The sequence below is a fragment of the Dipodomys ordii genome, unplaced genomic scaffold (genome assembly GCF_000151885.1).
Source record: "Dipodomys ordii isolate 6190 unplaced genomic scaffold, Dord_2.0 Scaffold66, whole genome shotgun sequence".
Taxonomy (NCBI): Eukaryota; Metazoa; Chordata; class Mammalia; order Rodentia; family Heteromyidae; genus Dipodomys; species Dipodomys ordii.
Window position 1 is genome coordinate 4,284,201 of NW_012267282.1, and position 20,214 is coordinate 4,304,414.

The 20,214-nt window shown below is 46.8% G+C and overlaps 1 protein-coding gene across 4 annotated transcripts in view; it reads left to right on the forward strand.

The window, feature by feature from the left end:
- Kdm2b (lysine (K)-specific demethylase 2B) overlaps positions 1–20,214 on the forward strand; it is an 89,403-nt gene that overhangs the window by 42,871 nt on the left and 26,318 nt on the right. For all 4 annotated transcript variants that reach the window (XM_013023150.1, XM_013023151.1, XM_013023152.1 and 1 more), the window contains 3 exons: positions 705–831; positions 2,083–2,561; positions 3,967–4,053. In XM_013023150.1, coding sequence (XP_012878604.1) covers positions 705–831; positions 2,083–2,561; positions 3,967–4,053 — 693 coding nt within the window. The remainder of the gene's footprint in view (positions 1–704; positions 832–2,082; positions 2,562–3,966; positions 4,054–20,214) is intronic.

Consider the following 20,214-nt stretch of genomic DNA (forward strand, 5'->3'; position numbering starts at 1 on the left):
TTGTAAGAGACCCCCCCCTCCCCCAAGGTAGGGTCTCCATGTGAGTCCAGTTCCAGACCCACTACTGATGGGGACTTGAAATCCCCCGGAGCCTTTGGTAGAAGCCAGGCCAGGCAGTGATGTGGAGGTGAGAGGAGCAGCAGAGGTACACCTCTGAGACCCCAAATTGGTAAGGCCAGATATCCCTGTCCTCTTCATTGGCCTTCCCCGCTGGCCTTCTTCTGTAGTACTGTACTACGAAAGGGTATGAATGGGGAGGGCGCAATTGAGAGGAGAGAGCGAGTATGAGCCAGAATATTCTAGAACGAGGAGTCCGTGTCTGTGGTGTACCTGGAATTAGGCAGGGCTCCCGTCCTCAGGGCCTGGCAAGGTCAGGGGAGAGCTCTGTTTTTCTCCATCTCACAGAAGCACAAAGTGGAACCCTGTTACTTCTCCTTCCTGGACATGCAGCTCAGCCAATGAAGTGATGTCCTCACTCAGGCCTCTTCCTCTGTCTCATGTGTGCATGTGCTGCATTGCACCCTTTCAGCGCCTCCCTCTTGCCTCCCTGCCCTGACATTCCCCATTTTCCCTTCCTCCATTTGCATTCTTGCTAGATGATGAGAATAATAACCCTTACCTTCAGGAGCCTCTGCCCATGACTCTCCCTCCTCTCTCTGTCACCCACAGAAACTGACCTCCACCTGCCTGATCTTTGCTTTCAGGTCCAGCCCAAGTTCCGTTACCCCTTCTACTATGAGATGTGCTGGTATGTCTTGGAGAGATATGTGTACTGCGTGACCCAGCGCTCCTACCTCACTCAGGAGTACCAGCGAGAATCCATGCTTATTGGTGAGTAACCAACCTTTAAAGTGAATACTTGTGACATCTTTTTTTCTCTTCTTCTTGTGAAGTTGAGGATCAAACCCAAGGCCTCACACGTGTTAAGCAAGTTTTCTACCACTGAGTCACACCTGCAGCCCATGTATTACATTTTTATTTTATTTTATTTTGGCGGTTGTGGGGCTTGAACTTAGGGCCTGGGCACTGTCCCTGAGTTCTTTTGCTCAAGGCTAGCGCTCTACCACTTTGAGCTATAGCTTCACTTTGGATGTTGAGTGGTTCATTGGAGATAACTGTCTCACAGGGCTTTTCTGCCTGGGTTGGTTTCAAACTGCAATTCTCAGATATCAGCCTCCTGAACAGCTAAGATAGCAGGTGTGAGCCTGGCCATGTTTTCTATTTTAAAAAACAGCTCTATTGGGCTATAGTTCATCTATCATACATGCTAACCCTTTCATGTGTTCAGTTCAGTGGTTTTTAGCCTGTTCACATGTATGTACAACCATCACCAGTATTTGAAATGTGTTCATCATCCCATAAAGAAGCTTGTACTGTGGGCTGGGAATGTAACTTAATGGTACAGTGCTTGCCTAGTATGCATGAAGTCTGGGTTTGATTCCTCAATACCACATAAACGGAAAAAGCTGGAAGTGGCACTTTGGATCAAATGGTAGAGTGCTAGCCTTGAGCAAAAGAAGCTCAGGGACAGTACCCAGGCCCTGGGTTCAAGCCCCAGGACTGGGGGGCGGGGGGAAGGAGCCCATACTCTTTAGCTATAATCCTATCATCTCTTCATCTCCCCTCCTGCTTCCTTGCAAGGGTTGCCCCTGTTAAAAAGTGATCTGTGGGCTGGGAAGGTGGCTCAGTGGTAGAACGCTGCCTTGCATGCATGAGGCCCTGGGTTTGATTCCTTAGCACCACATAAGCAGAAAGAAAAAAGCTGGAAGTGGCACTGTGGCTCCAGTGGTAGAGTGCTAGCCTTGAGCTGAAGAGCTGAGGGACAGCGCCCAGGCCCAGAGTTCAGGCCCCATGACTAGACCCAAAAACAAACAAACAAAGTGCCAGGTAAGTCCAGAGAGGAGATGTAACCCTGTACATAGCCGGGAAGAAGCAGAGCTGAGATTTGAATCTGTGTCTGACTACCTTTAGAATGGTTGGAGCCTTGCTCTCTGCACAAGTACGGGATGTGACAAGGCATTTCCAGATCTCCTAGCAGGCAGTAAGGCCATCGTCTTGCATCTTTAACCCCGTTTCCTGCAGATGCCCCAACGAAGACCAGTGTAGACGGCTTCTCTTCTGATTCCTGGGTGGAGATGGAGGAGGAGTCCTGTGAGCAGCAGCCCCAGGAGGACGAGGAGGAGAAAGAGGAGGAGGAAGGACATGGTACAGATACAGCATCCAAGCCACCTGCCGATGGTCCCACCTCACCCACCAGCACCCCTTCTGAGGATCAGGAGAACTCAGGGAAGAAGCCCAAAGCACCTGCCATGAGGTTCCTCAAGAGGACGCTGTCAAATGAGTCTGAGGACAGCACAAAGTCTGCAACGATGCCCATAGACTACCCCAAGACACCCACTGGCTCGCCCACTACTGAAGTGTCTGCCAAATGGACACACCTCACTGAGTTTGAACTGAAGGGCTTGAAGGCCCTAGTGGAGAAACTTGAGTCCCTCCCAGAGAACAAGAAGTGTGTCCCCGAGGGCATCGAGGACCCCCAGGCACTCCTGGAGGGCGTGAAGGTAAGCAGAGATCAAGGCTGGGGTTTGGGCAGTTGAGTGAGGATGAGCAGGTTCTGTTCCGTGTGATGGTAGGTGGTTTGGCTCAGAGTGGCTTGGTGCACACTGTTCTGGTGCTCTCCAGGAGGGCGACTATATCCCAGAAATGCTTTGGGGGGCACCTGAGCATTAGCCACTGTTGGAGCTGCAGAGCGACCTCTGCTGGAGGCTGGCTCTCGCTGTGTTGTAGTGTCAGAGCTATTGTTGCCTGTGGTGGGCAGATGTCTCCCTCCTGCCTGGAAAAGCTCTCTGTTCTGGGCTGGGTTCCTACAACATGTATCTGGGTCATATGGGGGTCCTCTTCATGACTGAGATCTGAGGATCGAGATTCAAAGCTAGCCTGGGCAGGAAAGTTTGTGAGACTCCTATCTCCACTAAATTACCAAAAAAGCCAGAAGTAGAGATGTGGCTCAAGTGATAGAGCTTGAACTATGAGCAAAAGAAGCTCAGGGACAGCACCCATACCCTGAGTTCAAGCCTCAGGACTGGTACAGAAGGAAAAAAATAAAAATAAAAAATAAAAACAATCTAGCTATCTATCTCCTCATATATATGTGTGTGTGGTATGTACATATATATGTATATATATACGTGTGTGTGTGTGTGTTTCAGATCACTTTTCAGATAGGGTCTCATTTTTTTTTGGGGGGGGGGTCAGTCGTAGGGCTTGAACTCTGGGATTGGGCACTATCCCTCAGCTCTTTAGCTCAAGGCAAGTGTTGTACCACTTAAGCCACAGCGCCACTTCCAGTTTTCTAGTGGTTTATTGGAGATCACAGTCTCACGGACTTTCCTTGCCCTGGCTGGTTTTGAACCTCAGTTCTCAGCCTCCTGAGTGGCTAGGATTACAGGTGTAAGCCACCTGCACCCGACAAGGTCTCATTCTTTGCCTAGACTAGACTTGGACCACGATCCTATTTCCATCTCCCAAATAGCTGGGGTTATAGGTGTGCACCTCCATGTCAGGCTTTTTTTTTTTTTTTTTTTTTGCTAGGCTTTCAATAACTTTTGTCTGGTTTGGGATCAAATTGTGATCCTTACATCACTGCCTTGAGTAGCTGTTATTACAGGTATGCCATCCTTGGTCAAATTAAGATCAAGTATCTGCTTATGTCCAGGGCTGATACTGTGTTCTCATGTGCCAGGATTAGGATACAAAAAACAAGTTGACTGAAGGAGCAACTGAGTCAGGGCTCTGAGGTACCAAGGCCTGGCAGTTGTTTCTTTGATTACATAGTTGAGCTTGTGGTCCGTAGGGATCTGAGGCATTACCATCCAGCCTTTGCAGGGTATTTGGTAAGAAGTTAGCAAGACTGTGCTTGAGATGTCCCCTTCTCTGGGATGATATGCCTCCTCTGTTTGGCTACAGAATGTCCTGAAGGAGCATGCAGAAGATGACCCCAGTCTGGCCATCACTGGCGTCCCTGTGGTCAGCTGGCCAAAGAAGACTCCAAAGGTAAGATGCACGCTGCCCACAGTTGGGAGACTACTTCCCGCTGCCGTTCACTTTTATAGGATGAGTGTTAGCGGCTTTTCAGAAGGCTACTGGGAGAGGGCATCCCAATTGTCCTGAACGATTGTAGTGATATGGGCATTATAGATGCTGTAATTAGATTTTGGTTTGATTTTTTTTTTTCCTGTCAGTCATGGGGCTTGAACTCTGGGCCTGGGCCCTGTCCATCAGCTCTTCAGCTCACAACTAGCATTCTACCACTTGAGCCACAGCACCACTTCTGGTTTTCTGGTGGTTCATTCTCCAATGAGATATTCTTATCTCATGGACTTTTCCTCCCCAGGCTGGCTTTGAACCATGATCCTCATATCTCAGCCTCCTGAGTAGCTAGGAGGTGTGAACCATCAGTACCTGGCTGATTTTTTTTTCCTGTCAGTCATGGGGCTTGAACTCAGGGCCTAGGTGCTGTCCCTGAGTTGTTTTGTTGTTGTTGTTTTTGTTGTTTTTTCTGAAGGCTAGTACTCTACTACTTTGAGCCACAGTGCTACTTCTAGTTTTCTTTTCTTTTTTTGGGTCCTGTTGTAGGGCCTGAACTCTGGGCCTGGGCACTGTCTCTCAGCTCTTCAGCTCAAGGCTAGGGCTCTACCACTTGAGCCACAACGCCACTTCCGGCTTTTTTCTTTTTGCTTATGTGGTGCTGAGGAATCGAACCCAGGGCCTCATGCCGCAAGGCAAGCGCTCTACCACTGAGCCACCTTCCCAGCCCCAGAGTTTTCTGGTGTTTAATTGGAGATTAGAGTCTCAGGAACTTTTCTGTCTGGAGTGGGTTTGAGTGATCCTCAGATCTCATCTTCCTGAGTAGCAAGGATTACAGGTATGAGCCACCAGAGCCTGGCTCAATTTGTTTTTTTTTTTTGGTCGTTCATGGGGCTTGAACTCGGCCTGGGCACTGTACCTCAGCTCTTCAGCTCAAGGCGAGTGCTGTACTGCTTGAGCCATAGTACCACTTCTGGTTTTCTAGTGGTTTATTGGAGATAAGAGTCTCACAGACTTTGCTGCCCGGGCTGGCTTTGAACCTCGATCCTCAGATCTCAGCTCCTGAGTAGCTAGGATTACAGGCCTGAGCCACCTGCGCCGGGCTCAATTTAAGTTTTTATTTTTGTTTTTTGCTTCTGGAGGTCGAACTTATGACCTCATGCTTGCTAGACAGGTGCTGTACCACCTGAGCAACCCTCTCAGTTTTTTCCCTTTAGTTCTTTTTCTGATAGCATCTTGTAGTTATGCCCAGGCCGCCCTGGACTGTGTTCTTCCTGTTTATATATTCTGTGTAAGAGTATCTGAGATCACAGGCATGTACAACCATATGTGTTTTAAAAATTGGTTGAGATGACATTTGAGAACATTTTGCCAAGGTTGGTTTTGAAAGAGCAGTCCTTAATTATCAAACCTAATCACCAAGCCTGAGTGACTGGGATTATAGGCATGAGCCACAATTTGGAGCCGCAAATATTTGCTTTTTAAAAAGGGTTCAGGGTCTGGGAAGTTGGCTCAGTGGTAGAAAGCTTGCCTCGCATGCATGAGGCCCTGGGTTCGATTCCTCAGCACTACATAAGCAGAAAAAAGCCGGAAGTGATGCTGTGGCTCAAGTGGTAGAGTGCTAGCCTGAAGAGCTGAAGAGCTGAGGGACAGCGACCAGGCCCAGAGTTCAGCCCCCACGACCAACAAAATAAAAGGGGGGGGGTTCAGGCTGGGCATGGTGGCTCATGCCTGTAATTCTAGCTACTCAGGAAGCTGAGATCTGAGGATCGAGTTTCAAAGCCAGTCCAGGCAGCAAAGATGGTGAGACTGGAAGTGGCTCTGTGGCTCAAGTGGTAGAACACTCTCCTTAAGCTGAAGAGCTCAGTGTTAAAGTATATTAGACTTTGCCAGAAAAACACGCAGACATCCGGGTACAAAGAACAAGTAAAGTATGTTCACAAAAAATAAAAATTTAAACTAAAACAAAAAAGAAAATGTGGTATATATACATAATGGAATTCTCAAAAAAAAGAACAAAGTAAAGATTTATTGCCGGTAAAGGGACCATCAAGACCCTGTCTGACAAGAGAGGATTAAGAAGTGCTGGCTATTGTCTGAGGTGACTTACATAACCTAGAGGTTTAGGAGGGGCTAGAATGCGGAGACCCTGGTGGACGTGAGGACCATGGTGGACTAGGATTGATGGCTGCTGCTCAAGTAGTAGCTAAGGGGCCCTACAGCTGCCTAAAGGTTACTCTTATGTGGTGGTAGCTGCCCCAGAGGAGTGCCATCTCAAGGTAAAGAGGAGTTGGAGGCTGATTATTTAGTGCCTTTACTACTACAAGGGCCTAGTGTTGCCTGGGAAAGGAGCATGCTAAGCGGTGGAAAGGGGAAGGAGCATGCTAAGCTTTGGGAAGGGAGCTCATTGGGCTAACACTCAGGGACAGCGCCCAGGCCCAAAGTTCAAGCCCCACAACCAACCAAAAAAAAAAAAAAGCGTTCAGGAAGTGGAGCTGTAGCTCAAAGTGGTAAGGCCCTAGCCTTGAGTTAAAAAGAAAAGAGAGCCCTGAGTTCAAGCCCCACAACTGATAAAAAAAAAAAAAAGCAAACAACAACAAAAAAAAACCCATAAAATTCTGCCAGGCACCAGTGGCTCATACCTGTAATCCTAGCTACTCAAGAGTCTGAGATCTGATGATTGCTGTTTGAAGCCAGCCTGGGCAAAAGTCTCTGTGACTTTTATCTCCAGTTGTCCACTCAAAAGCTGAATGTGGCTCAAGTGGTAGAGTGCTAGCCTTGAGCACAAAGAAACTCAGGGACAGTGCCCAATCCCTGAGTTCAAGCCCCACAACAGACCAAAAAAAAGGTTCATGTCACCTAGCTATGGAAACTGAGTATCACCCCCTGGTGGTCACCTAGTTAATTGTGGGGAAGCCATGGTTCAACTTTATTATTAGATGGATTTTCTTTTTGTCCCTTCTTTCTTTTTTTCCTCCCTTTTTCTCTATCTGTGCCATAGACTGTTTTCCTCCCTTTTGAAAATATGTCTTTCTCTGTAAATCTTTCAGTGTTCAACATAAAAATGTCTAGTTAAACAAGAAAGGAACTGGGACAAACTAGAGTAGTGACATGATGAATACCACAGAAAGGACAGGAAGCTGTTTTCTGATCTCCTGCATCTCTGAGTTTGTTTAGACTGTGGAGTTAGCATTTGTGACTCATTTCACAGACAAGGAAACTGAGGCTTAAATAGATGAAGGCTTGGACTGGGAAGGTGGCTCAGTAGTAGAGTGCTTGCCTCGCATGCATGAGGCCCTGGGTTCGATTCGTCAGCACCACATAAGCAAAAAGAAAAAAGCCGGAAATGGCGCTGTGGCTCAAGTGGTAGAGCGCTAGCCTTGAGCAAAAGAGCTGAGGGACAGCGCCCAGGCCCAAAGTTCAGGCCCCACGACCGGACCCCCCAAAAAAATAGATGAAGGCTTATTAGGACTGAGAGTTCTGGGGGATAGCTGAGCCCGAGCTTTCAACCAACGCCCCTCACTATCCACCAGCCAGAGGTAACGTGACACGTTGATCTGTATCCCTCCGAAGTCCATGCTGATCTGGCCTGTGTGTTTTTTGTCCCACTTGCCTGCTTCCATGTGTTCATTCTCAGTTTCACCATTTTCTTGGTCAGTCACATCAGTTTTCTTTTTTTCCCTCTTCCCTACCCCCAAGACCAGATTCAAACACAGTATCTGATGGTTTTACTCCCTGGTTGGTGCCTGAGCCACTTGAGCCATGCTTCTAACCCTGTCACATAACTCTCTGATCCTACCTTCCCTTACTTGTAAAAAGGGGTTATGCCAGCACTCACTTTGAAGCCCTGTGGGGGGTCAGTGGTATGCTCAGCCCCCTGGACAGGGTTAACTTCTAACACAGCACTTGAAACATGGTTGGCTCAAATTGAGATGTGCTATACCTATAAAGTATGCAACAGATTTCAAAGACTTAGTACAAGATGAGGGTAAACACTGCATCAATTAATTTGAAAGTTTTGCTATCATTAAGTAGTTGTACAAAGAGGTTTCAATCAACATGTCTGTTTGTTTTTGTTGGTCATGGGGCTTGAACTTAGTGCCTTGATGCTGTCTCTGAATTTTTTCACTCAGGGATAGCCCTCTACCACTTTGAGCCACAGTGCCACTTCCAGTTTTTATGGAGGTTCACTGAGATAAGAGTCTTACAGACTTTTTTGCCTGGGCTGGCTTTGAACCACAATCCTCAGATGTCAGCCTCTGAGTAGCTAGGATGACAGGTGTGTGTCATCCGTGCCCTGCTTAACATGTCAGTTTACGAGTCCAGTGCATCTTAGTGTATGTCATCCTATTCATTCTCCGCCCTGTTTCCCTGAACCCTGTCCATTCCCTCAAGTTACTTGGTTCCATTTTCACATATGTACATCATTGGTTAATTTTTATTGATTGCCTGATTTAAAAAACAAAAAAGGGCTGGGAAGGTGGCTCAGTGGTAGAGCGCTTGCCTCGCATGCAGTGCCAGAAGTGGCGCTGTGGCTCAAGTGGTAGAGTGATTGTCTTGAACTGAAGGGCTGAGGGACAGTGCCCAGGCCCAGAGTTCAGGCCCCATGACTGGCAAAACAACAATAAATGATCAGGTTTTGTTTTTTTTTTTTTTTTGCGGGGGCGGGAGTTAATGGGGTTTGGAGATTCAGGGCCTGGGCGCTGTCCCTGAGCTCTTTTGCTCAAGGCTAGTGCTCTGCCACTTGGAGCCACAGCTCTACTTCTGCTTTTCTGGTGGTTAATTAGAGATAAAAGTTTCAAGGATTTTGCTGCCTGGGCTGTTTTTATTTTATTTTATTTTTTTGTCGGTTGTGGGGCTTGAACTCTGGGCTTGGGTACTGTCCCTGCGCTCTTCAGCTCAAAGCGAGCACTGTACCTCTGGAGCCACAGCGCCACTTCCGGTTTTCTGGTGGTTTATTGGAGATAAGAGTCTCATGGAAGCCAGGTGCTGGTGGCTCACACCTGTAATCCTAGCTACTCAGGGGCTGAAATCTGAGGATTGCAATTCAAAGCCAGCCCGAGCAAGAAAGTCCATGAGACTCTTATCTCCAATAAACACTAGAAAACCGGAAGTGGCTCTGTGGCTCCAGCATAGAGCGCTAGCCTTGAGCTGAGGAGCACAAGGACAGCACCCAAGCCCAGAGTTCAAGTTCTCATGGCCTTTCCTGCCTGGGCTGGTTTTAAACCACAGTCCTCAGATCTCAGCCTCCTGAGAAGCTAGGATAGCAGGCTTGAGCCACTGGTGCCCAGCACACTCAGTGTTGTCAATTGTATTGGAATTTCAGAAGAAAAACAATTTTTTTTTTAATGTGGGAATTGAATTCAGGGCCTGGGCACTATCCCTGAGCAATTTGTGCTCAAAGGTAGCACTTTACCATTTGAGCCTCAGTACCGCTTCCAGATTTTGAGTGGTCATTGAAGAGTCTCACGGAGACTTTCTGCCTGGCAGGCTTCGAACCACAATCCTCAGATCTTAGCCTACTGAGTAGCTAGGATTATTGTCCTGAGCTACCAGCACCCAGCAACAATTTTTTGTTGTTGTTTTTGTTGGTCATGGGGCTTGAACTCTGGGCCTGGGTGCTGTTCCTCAGCTCTTCAGCTCAAAGCGAACGCTCAACCACTTGAGCCATTGCGCCACTTCCTTTTTTCTGGTGGTTAGAGATGAGTCTCACAGACTTTTCTGCCCAGGCTGGCTTTGAACCATGAAACTCAGATCTCAGCTAATCCTAGCCTGAATATCTAGGATTATAGGCCTGAGCCACTGGTGCCCAGCAACAATTGTTTTTAAACTACTGTATGTCCCAAATGTTATTCACCTGAAATGTAATTAGGCACCTTATATTTTTATTTTTATTATAGAAGAAATGATCATTGTTTTGATATATTGAGTAAACAAAATTATTCAGATTAAGTTTACATGTTTTGTATTGTTTTTTAATCTTTTTTGATATTGCCACAAAAAATGAGAAGTTCATCTGTGGCTCACTGAATTGTTTGTTTGTTTGTTTGTTTTTAGTTGGTCATGGTGCCTGAACTCTGGGCCTAGGCACTGTCCCTCAGCTCTTCAGCTCAAGGCTAGTGTTCTACCACTTGAGCCACAGCACCACTTCTGGCTTTTTCTGCTTATGTGGTGCTGAGGAATTGAACCTAGGGCCTCATGCATGCAAGGCAAGCACTCTACCACTGAGCCACCTTCCCAGCCCATCACTGAATATTTTTATTGGTCAGCTGTGTTCCAGACAATTCTTTGCTCTTTGGGTTCGGCCTTAAGGAATTGGGGAGGAACAGGGCTTCACTTACTTAGGGGTGTTGGATTTTCTGTGTGGCTTTGTGGGTGCCTAGGTAGATTAGGAGCCCAAAAACTTTCTCCCTGGCTCTGCCTCAGTTTGCAGCATGTGGGTGATAAAGCCGGCCTCCCCCATGTGCAGAGCTACCTGCACCATTTGTGAGACCACAAGCTCCTGCTGCAGACCCCATGAGACCCCACATGGGACACAAGCCGAGCAGCGGCTGCAGGAGCTGAAGGAGGAAAGCCAGACTTTACCCACTGCTGCTCTGGGGAGGTCTGAGGGTCTGCACAGTGGGGGCTGACCACCAAGACCTCAGAAATGCAGCCAGATTTCCCCACCCCACCCTCCTGTGCCTTGTCTCCTTGCTGAGATCCCCAGTACCAAAAAAGAAAAGACAAAAAAAATACAGTTTAAAAAAAACCCAAACAAAAAAAGAGAGAAAATGTCAAACCTTTAGTTCCTTGTCTCCAAAGGCCAAGATAGGAAGATGGCTTCTGAGGGTGTCTAGGTCCCATCAAGCTCTGTGGATGGTACACCCAGTTCACATAGCCAGTGGCCAGTGGAGTCTCGGCCCAGCCAGAACCTGCAGGAGGGAGGAGAGCCAGCAAGGAGCATTTGCAGGGTATCAGAAATTTTTGTATTTTAGGGGCATCAGTCTTGTAAAAAATACCATGAAATAGACTGTAATGTACTTACTTAAAGTTTTCAGTTTTTTTTGTTTTTGTTTGGTATACTCAAAGAATTTTAAAATAAAAGAAACCTTAAACTTCAACCTAGTTGTACACAGTACCTCTGTCCCTGACCTTTACTCCTCTCTCCTTTCTACCCCAGGCAACTTTCTATCTGTGTGGATTTCCCTATTCTGGACATTTCTTTTAAAATTAGTATGTTAGTTGTACAAAGGGTTTGCATTGTGATCTTTCTACACATGTATACATTGTATCCTGGTCAACTTTACCTAGTGCTACTGCACCCTCCCTGTCCCCTCTACCCCCAGCTTTCATTGTTCCATTTTCATAGATGCAGATGAACTACATGAGTGACTCCTTCCCCCTCAACCTGTTTTACCTTGTATTTGGACAGGTCTGGTGTGTGTGTGTGTGTGTGTGTGTGTGTGTGTGTGCCAGTGTGTGTGTGTGTGCGTGCCAGTGTGTGTGTGTGCATGCCAGTGTGTGTGTGTGCCAGTGTGTGTGTGTGTGTGTGTGTGCCAGTGTGTGTGTGTGTGTGTGCCAGTACTAGGACTTGAACTCAGGGCTGGATGCAGTCCCTGGCTCTTTTGCCCAAGGCTCATGCTCTACCACTTGAACCACAGCCCTACTTTTGGCTTTTTGGTGGTAAATTGGAAAAAAGAGTCTCACACACTCTCCTGCCTTGGCTGGCTTTTAACCTCAATCTTGAGATCTCAGCTTCCTGAGTAGCTAGGATTACAGGTAGGAGCCATGGGTTCCTGGCCTTCTGGACAGTTCTGATAAATGGAATCATACAACACATGTGGTGTTCTGTGCCTGGCTTCTTTTATTGAGCATGAGATTTTTTCACAGTTCACCCACAATATAGGAAAAATCAATCCTGCCTTCCTTGTTGGTTTTTGTTGTTTGGTGTTTTTGTCTCTTGGTTTTGTGACAAGGTCTTACTCTTGAACCCAAGCTGAACTTGAACTGTGGTTCAGCTGCTGGTAAGTATAGTCATGTGCTATTCTTCTTTCCTTTTGCGGCCAAATGATAGTCCATTATTAATAGCCCACTTTCTGTGATTTTGGGGGGTTTATCCATTCGTCTGTGATGGGCGTTCAGGTTGTTTCTACTCTTTGGCTGTTGTAAATAATGATGCTATGAGTAGATTTATCAGTGTACATATTATTTTCTTTTGTTGTTATTTGTGGTGACTACACACACACACACCAGACCTGTCCAAATACAAGGTGGAGCCCACACAAGCTTGGTGGCACCCTACTACCCTGCCCTATTGCAGCTGTGAGAGTTTTCTTTATCCCAACAGCTAGGAAGGATAGTCTTATCTCTTGGTACAGTCAGTGGAGGACTCAAGGACTCCTAGTAGAATGTGATATGCCTCAGGCCACACAGCTTGTGAACAGCAGTGGGGTGTTTGTCCCCAGATCTGCCTGTTTTGGCAGTGACTTTCTGTGAGGACCCAGTGAAATGTGGCAGAGGGTTGGGGGGAGGGAGGCCAGTGCTCTATTTATGCATTTCCTGGTGGGGTTAAAAAGTTAACTAGAAAGGAAGGAATAACTGAACGACTGGCTGCCTGGGCTGCCCCAGGTCTCTGGGTTCCCAGGTTTGCAGTCCACTTCCTCCCAATTTGATGCCCCATTGAGTTGAAAGATCAAGGGTGCTCACTGAGGCTGTCAGGGTGCTGGGTTGGGTTACTCAACAAGTAATGAATGCTCAATGATGATTAGCAAGCAGTGCTTTGATCTCCCACCTCCCTTCCAGGAGCACAGAGTCCTTTTCTGGAACTGATTAGGTGCGGTGAGGTGAGGTCGTTTCTGGAGCCCCTGAAGGGCTGTCCATCAGCATTCACCCGATTGGCTGTTTCCACCAGCGGCGTTAGACTTGCTTTGATCCCTCTCCACTCTGGCTACTTCCTTTTATGACCAAGTGGCAGGATTTTGGGGGCCTGTCTGTGACCCTCAAGGCAAAGCAAGGGAGCTGAGCTTATTTGAAGCTTGGCCTCTGACCTTGGCCTTATTAGCAAGCTGACCCTCTGTTGCTAGCCTTCAGGCCCCTTCCCAAAGGAGACAACTAAGGAAGGAGAGGAGACCACCAAAACTGAGAAGCCTGTTGGAGCATCCTGTGTCTTAGTCTGTTACCAGTCTGTTACCTCTAGTGACCCAAACAGGTGTCACTTGAATTGCAATTACTGGCAAGAATCAAAGAGGCTATGTTGGGACAGGTCTTCTGACAGGCTAGTGACTGGACTGACTTTCTTGCTTTTTTTAAAAAAAAAATGATTATTTTTTCTGTTATTAATTTTCTGTTCGTGTGGTACTGAGGAATTGAACCCAGTGCCTCAGGCATGCTAGGCAAGCCTCTACCACTAAGCCACAATTCCCTGCCCTGGACCAACTTCCTTATAGGGATCTTTCAGCACGTGGAAGAAAGTGGTACCCATCCTCAGTGTTCACATCATCCGAGTGACATTGCTGTGTTTCTCTTCCCCTTTCTCTATAATTGGGCAGATAGATGTGAGAGGCCTGATCAGTTTGAGGTCCCTTGGGTGTGACATACAGCCTGTCCCTGAAGTACCTCATTCTGTAAAAGGGCTGTGTACTTCCTGTTGTGTGTGCTGACCTCCTCTCAATTGCTGCTGGCCACGGTGTCATTAAGTCGAGGAGGAAGAACTGGTGGCTGATGACAGTGGCTGCCTTTTACTGTCCCTTCTTCCTTCTGACCCCATGGTTTCCTAGGAAGGCAGTGTGGTCCACTGAGGGTCAGTCTTCAGGTTGGGAGCATCAGCCTCACTTGTGGAACTTAGACACAGACACACACACACACAGTTTCCTGGGATCTACCTCAGACATTGTAATTCTGTGTGTTTGGAGTAAGGCCCAGAGTTTGCACTTTCTAAAAGCTTCCAGATTCTTTTTTTTTTTTTAAACCTCCCTGGAATTCATACGCAGGACCCTAAACTTGCTAGGCATACTCTACCACTTGTACACACCCATTCTTTTTTGCTTAGTTTCTTTCTCAGATAGAGTCTTATCTGAGACAAGTGCCGTAGACACATTTTCCATCTCTACCAGTTGCTTGGGCAAAATTTAATCTGTAACTGAGTGGGAACTGGGTGGTTTCATTTCCTGAAAACTGGTATGGTTGTATTGCGACAGGGTTTAGGAAGCTGGTCTCCCTGATCCCTTTTCTCGCTCCCTGTCCTCGGACAAGCCTGGGGCCCTTCTGCCTGGAGGGTGTGCATCTCCTTAGAACATGTCCCTTGGGGCCTCGTGCTTAATGCTGCCTGCTGGGTGAGGGGAAGAGGACACGGTATCAAAGGCTCTGGGTATCAACTGTCACCCACCGGTTGCAGGGCCAGGTAGTCACGTGTGGCACGGAGGCAGGCCACAGAAGCCTGTGGGCCACCAGGAGGCAAGCAAAGCATGCTAACCTCAGGAGGGCAGTGAGGAGTTCCTCATCTGAAACGCAAAGGCCTTTCTCAGTGGTGGTCATTTGTCTGCAGTGCGGAGCGTGGTAGGAAGGCCCAGAAAAGATGGTCTGAGTATCCCAAGTAATGTCACAGGGAACATCAAAAGCAGACAAGAAATCCAGTGGGGGGAAAATTACTGGTGTGTGAGGGACGCCCCATGAGCAAGCTTTCCATGACTGTAACAAATGCCTGCCACAGTCAACTTAAAGAGGGCAAAGGTTTGCTTTAGCTCACTGTTTTGTAGGTTTCAGTTCAGTGGGTTTGAGCTCCATGGTAAGTCTGGTCTTCAGAACTCATGGGAACCCTCATACCCTTCCTGTGGCATGGACCAGAACCAAACAGTCACTCTCCTGACACCTCCAGCCCAACAATGGGAATTTCTTTTTTTTTAATTTTTATTTATTTTTTATTGTGAAAATACTGTACAGAGGGGTTACAATTACATGGGCTAGATAATGAGTACATTCCTTATCAAGCATTGTAGCCTCCTCCTTTCTTTCCCCTTCCCATCCCTTCCTAGCCTCCCCCTGCCCCCCCAACAATGGGAATTTCTAGAGTCATCCCACGTATGTGTGTGTATGTATATATATGAGCATGTGCTCATTTGTGTAGATAAAAGGTGTGGCCCTTGAACACATCACTCACCTTGAAGTAATAAGGCTGGGGCTTATTTGCAAGCCTCATTTTTTTTTTTTTGATGGGCACTATATTTGTGATTTGCCTACTTGATGAAATTTGTTTGAAACTCCCAAATTGTATAGCACCTTTGCAATCATTTGCTGACACATATGAAATGGCTGGGGCTGAATGATGGGTGGCCCTCTCCCCCCTTGAAGCTAAGTCCCTGCTTCTGTTTTTAGCTCTACTGGTGTTAGCCAAGTGTCCTTTCCCAGGTCTGTGTACTGCCAGGTTAAAAATTTTTTTTTGACTTTTTTTTTGTTGGTGACTTTAACTGTGTTCTCCCCCCCCCCCCCCCCACACCTCAAGTTCTGAAATCCCTGAATGCAGGAGGTTGGGACATGCAGGGAAACTATACCAGTGTCCTTCAGACATGAGCTGCAGTGGTGCTGTTGGCCACGTGAATGAATCTACTATATATAGTAAACGATTTGTCTTTAAAAACTTTACTAAACAAAAATGGAGGCAAGTGTTGTGACCAGAGGATGGAAGGCCCAAGGGGCACTGGCTCACTCAGTGTTTGTGGTGATGCCATCTCTAGTCCAGAAACAGCACAGTCCTGGGTAACTGGCCTTCCTTCCTTCTTTCCAGACACTTGTTCCTCCAAGGAACAAGTGCTTAGCCTACTATGTGTGGGGAACAAACAGATTTATTCCTGTCCTCACGGAGCTGATTGTGTATAGGTGTGGCAGGCACATAGTTGGATGGATTATTACCCAGAGTAGGCAAGGGTAGTGTGCTGGACCCCTGGGGAGGCCTCTCTCAGTTTTCCAGTAGAGAGACTTGAAGACTGAGATCTCTGGCTAGATGTGGGGGAGCCTAGAAAGTTCCTTGAAGGAGGCTGGTTGGGTGGGGGAGGGGCCATGAGCACAGAGCCCAGCCCAGCCCAGCCCAGCTTGGAGGATGGGGCACACTTTGCATGGTACAGAGTTGATAGTACAGATTTGGATTTGATCCCATGCCATAGGAACCAGTGAATGATTCCTCTTTGGAGAGGTGGTTTTGCTTAATTAATTAAATAATTAATACATTACGTTATGTGGAAGTTGAAGCATACAGAAGCTGAAGTGTGATCCACACTTACAAGTGTAATGCAGCCATCTCCAGGACTTTCATTCATCATTCCAGACCAAAAGCCAGTGCCATGCTGCACGCCCTGTTCACTCCTCCCTAAAATCTCTTAGAGACTGAGAAAAGTGTGAAGTTGAGGCAGCAGGCCATGGCTGAAGCTTTGGTTGTTTTAAGGTGACAGCAGGGGCAGTGAGGAGAGCGGATGTCAAGTATGTTTGGGGTGTTGTGAGGTGGCAGGGCCAGGGTGGCTTTGCTGTTAGGGCAAAGGGAGGTGTCAGCGTTGGCTCCAGTGTTCCGTTTACTGAGGCAGGAGGATTTGGAGTTAGTGACTTCACAGCTCCTATAAAATGGATCGTGGATGACAGTCAACAGCCTTACGCTTGGGCTGCCTCTGCCTCCAGGCTCAACCTCTGAAAACTCCCAGCTAACTAAATTCTGACTAGGTTTAAGCCCAGGACTTGTCCTGGGCTGGGTCCTCCCTGTTGTGTGGCAGGCCTGCTGTGGGACTGCACCAAAGGGTTGCCACTATCTTCTGGCTGGCTGCAGTTCTCTTCCTATTGGAAGGCCACAGGTTGCTTCTTCCCAGCTGTGGATGATGACACCCCTCTATTGTAGCGCCTCCAGCTTCTAGGCAGCCCTTGTACTGCCTGAGCCACGCTCCCAGACCTTTTATTTGTTTGTATTTTGGCTTTGAGACAGTATCTTGCCAACTGAGTGGACTGGGCTTAAACTGGAGAGCATCCTGTCTCTGCCTCTGTAGTAGCTGGCATTACAGACATGTACTACTGTGCCTGGCTTCCCTACTTGTTTCTGTTAATTGTCCTCTAGCCCATTGGGCAAGGAGAGGTAATGGCTTGGAATATGTTTCCAGGCCTTATTGTTTTTCTTTTTCTTTCTTTTTGCCAGTCCTGGGGCTTGAACTCAAGGCCTAGGCACTGTCCTTGAGCCTTTCTGCTCAAGGCAAAGTACTCTACCACAGTGCTACTTCCAGCTTTTTCTGTTTATGTGGTACTGAGGAATCGAACCCAGGGCTTCATGCATGCTAGGCAAGCACTCTACCACTAAGCCACATTCCCAGCCCCCCCCTTACTGGTTTTCTTTAACTCCTTTCTCACTTGGGAAATTGAGCTTCTGTTAAACTGTCCTTCATAACCCAATATAAGAATGTAGGGTGCCATCTGTTTCCTGCTAAGATCCTCTATGGGTAGGCTTTTCCATTCCTTTTCCCTCTGAACTAATACATTCTATTATCCATTTTGTATCTTATCAATGAAAGATTGGTCCCAGATAGCAAGTGCCTGGGAAACTATTGTTAGATGTTCCCAGAGCTTCTAAAGATGAAGTCGTAATCTATGGCCTCTCTTTATTCTGTTTCATCTGTATGCCTAATGCTTTTCAGTCCTTTTTGGTAACTTAATTTACCCCTCCCTTGAATTTTGGTGTCCTAGTCCCAGACAGCTGCTAAAAGAACACTCACTGAAAGAGAACTAAGATTTCCAATAGTCCCTATGCCCTTTTATCCCTAAATTGAGCCCTTCCCTTTTCTCCTGCAGGACTTGAATTTGTCAGCTATTAGAACCACATTATTGCTGCATCAAGACAACATCCACGAAACAGCCTGTAATTAAAGTCTGTAGCCAAGGATTTTTTCTTCAGTCCTGATAACCTGCTCAGCTGTCTGTTAGTAATGCCAAAGACATATTCTTGGAAAGCAACTGAAATATTGAGGGCTTGTGTCTTTGTTGGAGCCATTAGAAAGCTTGGCAGCCGCTGAAATAATTGTTTATTATTTCTAGTATTTTCTTTCTTTTTTTTCTTTGCAGTATAATGGCCTACCTTTAACTTTGTCATCAGATTCCATTGCACTTGGGGGATAAGTTGTCATGTCAAGTTTCTCCCACCTCCTCTACTTTGCATCATTAGGATGATGGATGCGTGTGTGACCACATACTTTGAGATAGTATGTCCTTCCAATTTAGGTGATACATACAGAAGAAAAGGGCAAGATTGGATGGGTGAGGTGAAATTTATTTTGTGGTGTTAGAGAATGACATCATAGCCTTCAGCATGCTAAGCATGTGCTCTGCCTCTGAACTAAATCCTCAGCCAGATATTTTTAAATTTTACTTGTTTAGTTAATTAGTTTGGTTGTGTGTGTGTGTGTGTGTGTGTGTGTGTGTGTGTGTATGTATGTATGTATGTGTGGGTATGTACATGTGTACCAATCCTAGGGCTTGAACTCAGAACCCGGGCACTGCCCTTGAGATTTTTTGCTCCACAGTGGTACTCTACCACTTGAGCCACAGCTCCACTTTTGGCGGCTTTTTGGTGGTTAATTGAAGGTAAGAGTCTCATACTTTCTTACCTGGACTGTCTTTGAACTATGATCCTCAGATTTCATCCTCAGATCTTAGCTTCCTGAGTAGATAGGATTACAGGTGTGAGCCACAAGCATCTGTCTGGGAACTATCCTTTTAAGGTCAGAAAAAGCTCTGGACTGGACTAGAGGGTGGAAACCCATTTCTCAGATCAGTGCTGATCATTTATTATTTTTTTAATTAAAAATTATGAATAGGGGATGGCAATGTGGCTTAGTGGTAGAGTGCTTGCCTAGCATGCATGAAGCCCTGGGTTCAGTTCTTCAGTGCCACATAGACAGAAAAAGCCCGAAGTGGCACTGTGGTTCAAGTGGTAGAGTGCTAGCCTGAGCAAAACTGACCAATAAATAAATAATAAAACTTATGAATAATCACAGATCTTCCAGTTCCTGTAAATATTTATAGGTTTATTTTGGTAATGTAAAGAGACATAATTAGGAGAGAAACCCCCATTTAGCAGTAAGCTCAGTCTGTCTAGAGGACCTGTATGACAAATATATGTGGTTTTTAAATGCTTCTACAATGACTCTCCAGAGGAAAAATAAAAAGGCAATTAGATAACACTAGTAATTTCTTTCGCCTGTATAACATTGCTTGTTGCAGCTTTATCCAGGCAAACCCGGATATGAACTTGTCAGGTGATGAGATAGATACAGGAATTCCTCTTACATTCATTATATTTGAAGAATAATTCTCCAAAAGGCCTTTTTCGTGTGTGTGTGTGTGTGTGTGTGTGTGTGTGTGTGTGTGTGTGTGTGTGTGTGTGCGTGCGCGCGCGCAAGCACGTGCACGTATCAGTCCTGGAGCTTGAACTTAGGTCCTGGGTGTTGTCCTGAAACTCTTGTGCTGAAGGCTAGTGTTCTACCACTTTAGCCACAGCTCTACTTCCAGCTTTCTGGTGGTTAATTGGAGATAAGAATCCCATAGCCAGGTGCTGGTGGCTCACACTTGTAATCCTAGCTACTCAGGAGGCCGAGATCTGAGTATCGCAGTTCAGTGCCAGCCTGGGTAGGAAAATCTGGGAGATTCTTTTTTTGTTGTTGTTGTTGGTCATGGGGCTTGAACTCTGGGCCTGGGCGCTGTCCCTTAGCTCTTCAGCTCAAAGCGAGCGCTCTACCACTTGAGCTACAGCACCACTTCCGGTTTTCTGGTGGTTTATTGGAGATAGGAGTCTCACGGTCTCTCCTGCCCGGGCTGGCTTTGAACCGTGGTCCTCAGATCTCAGCCTCCTGAATAGCTAGGATTACAGGCATGAGCCACCAGCGCCTGGCTCTGGGAGATTCTTATCTCCAATTAACCAACAGAAAATCAGAAGTGGCACTGTGGCTCAAGTGGTAGAGCACTAGCCTTGAGCTGAAGAGCTCAGGGCCAGTGCCCAGGCCAGTGCTCAGAGTTTAAGCCCCAGGACTGACAAAAAAAAAAAAAAGAGGGGCTGGGAAGGTGGCTCAGTGGTAGAGTGCTTGCCTTGCATGCATGAGGCCCTGGGTTCGATTCCCCAGCACCACATAA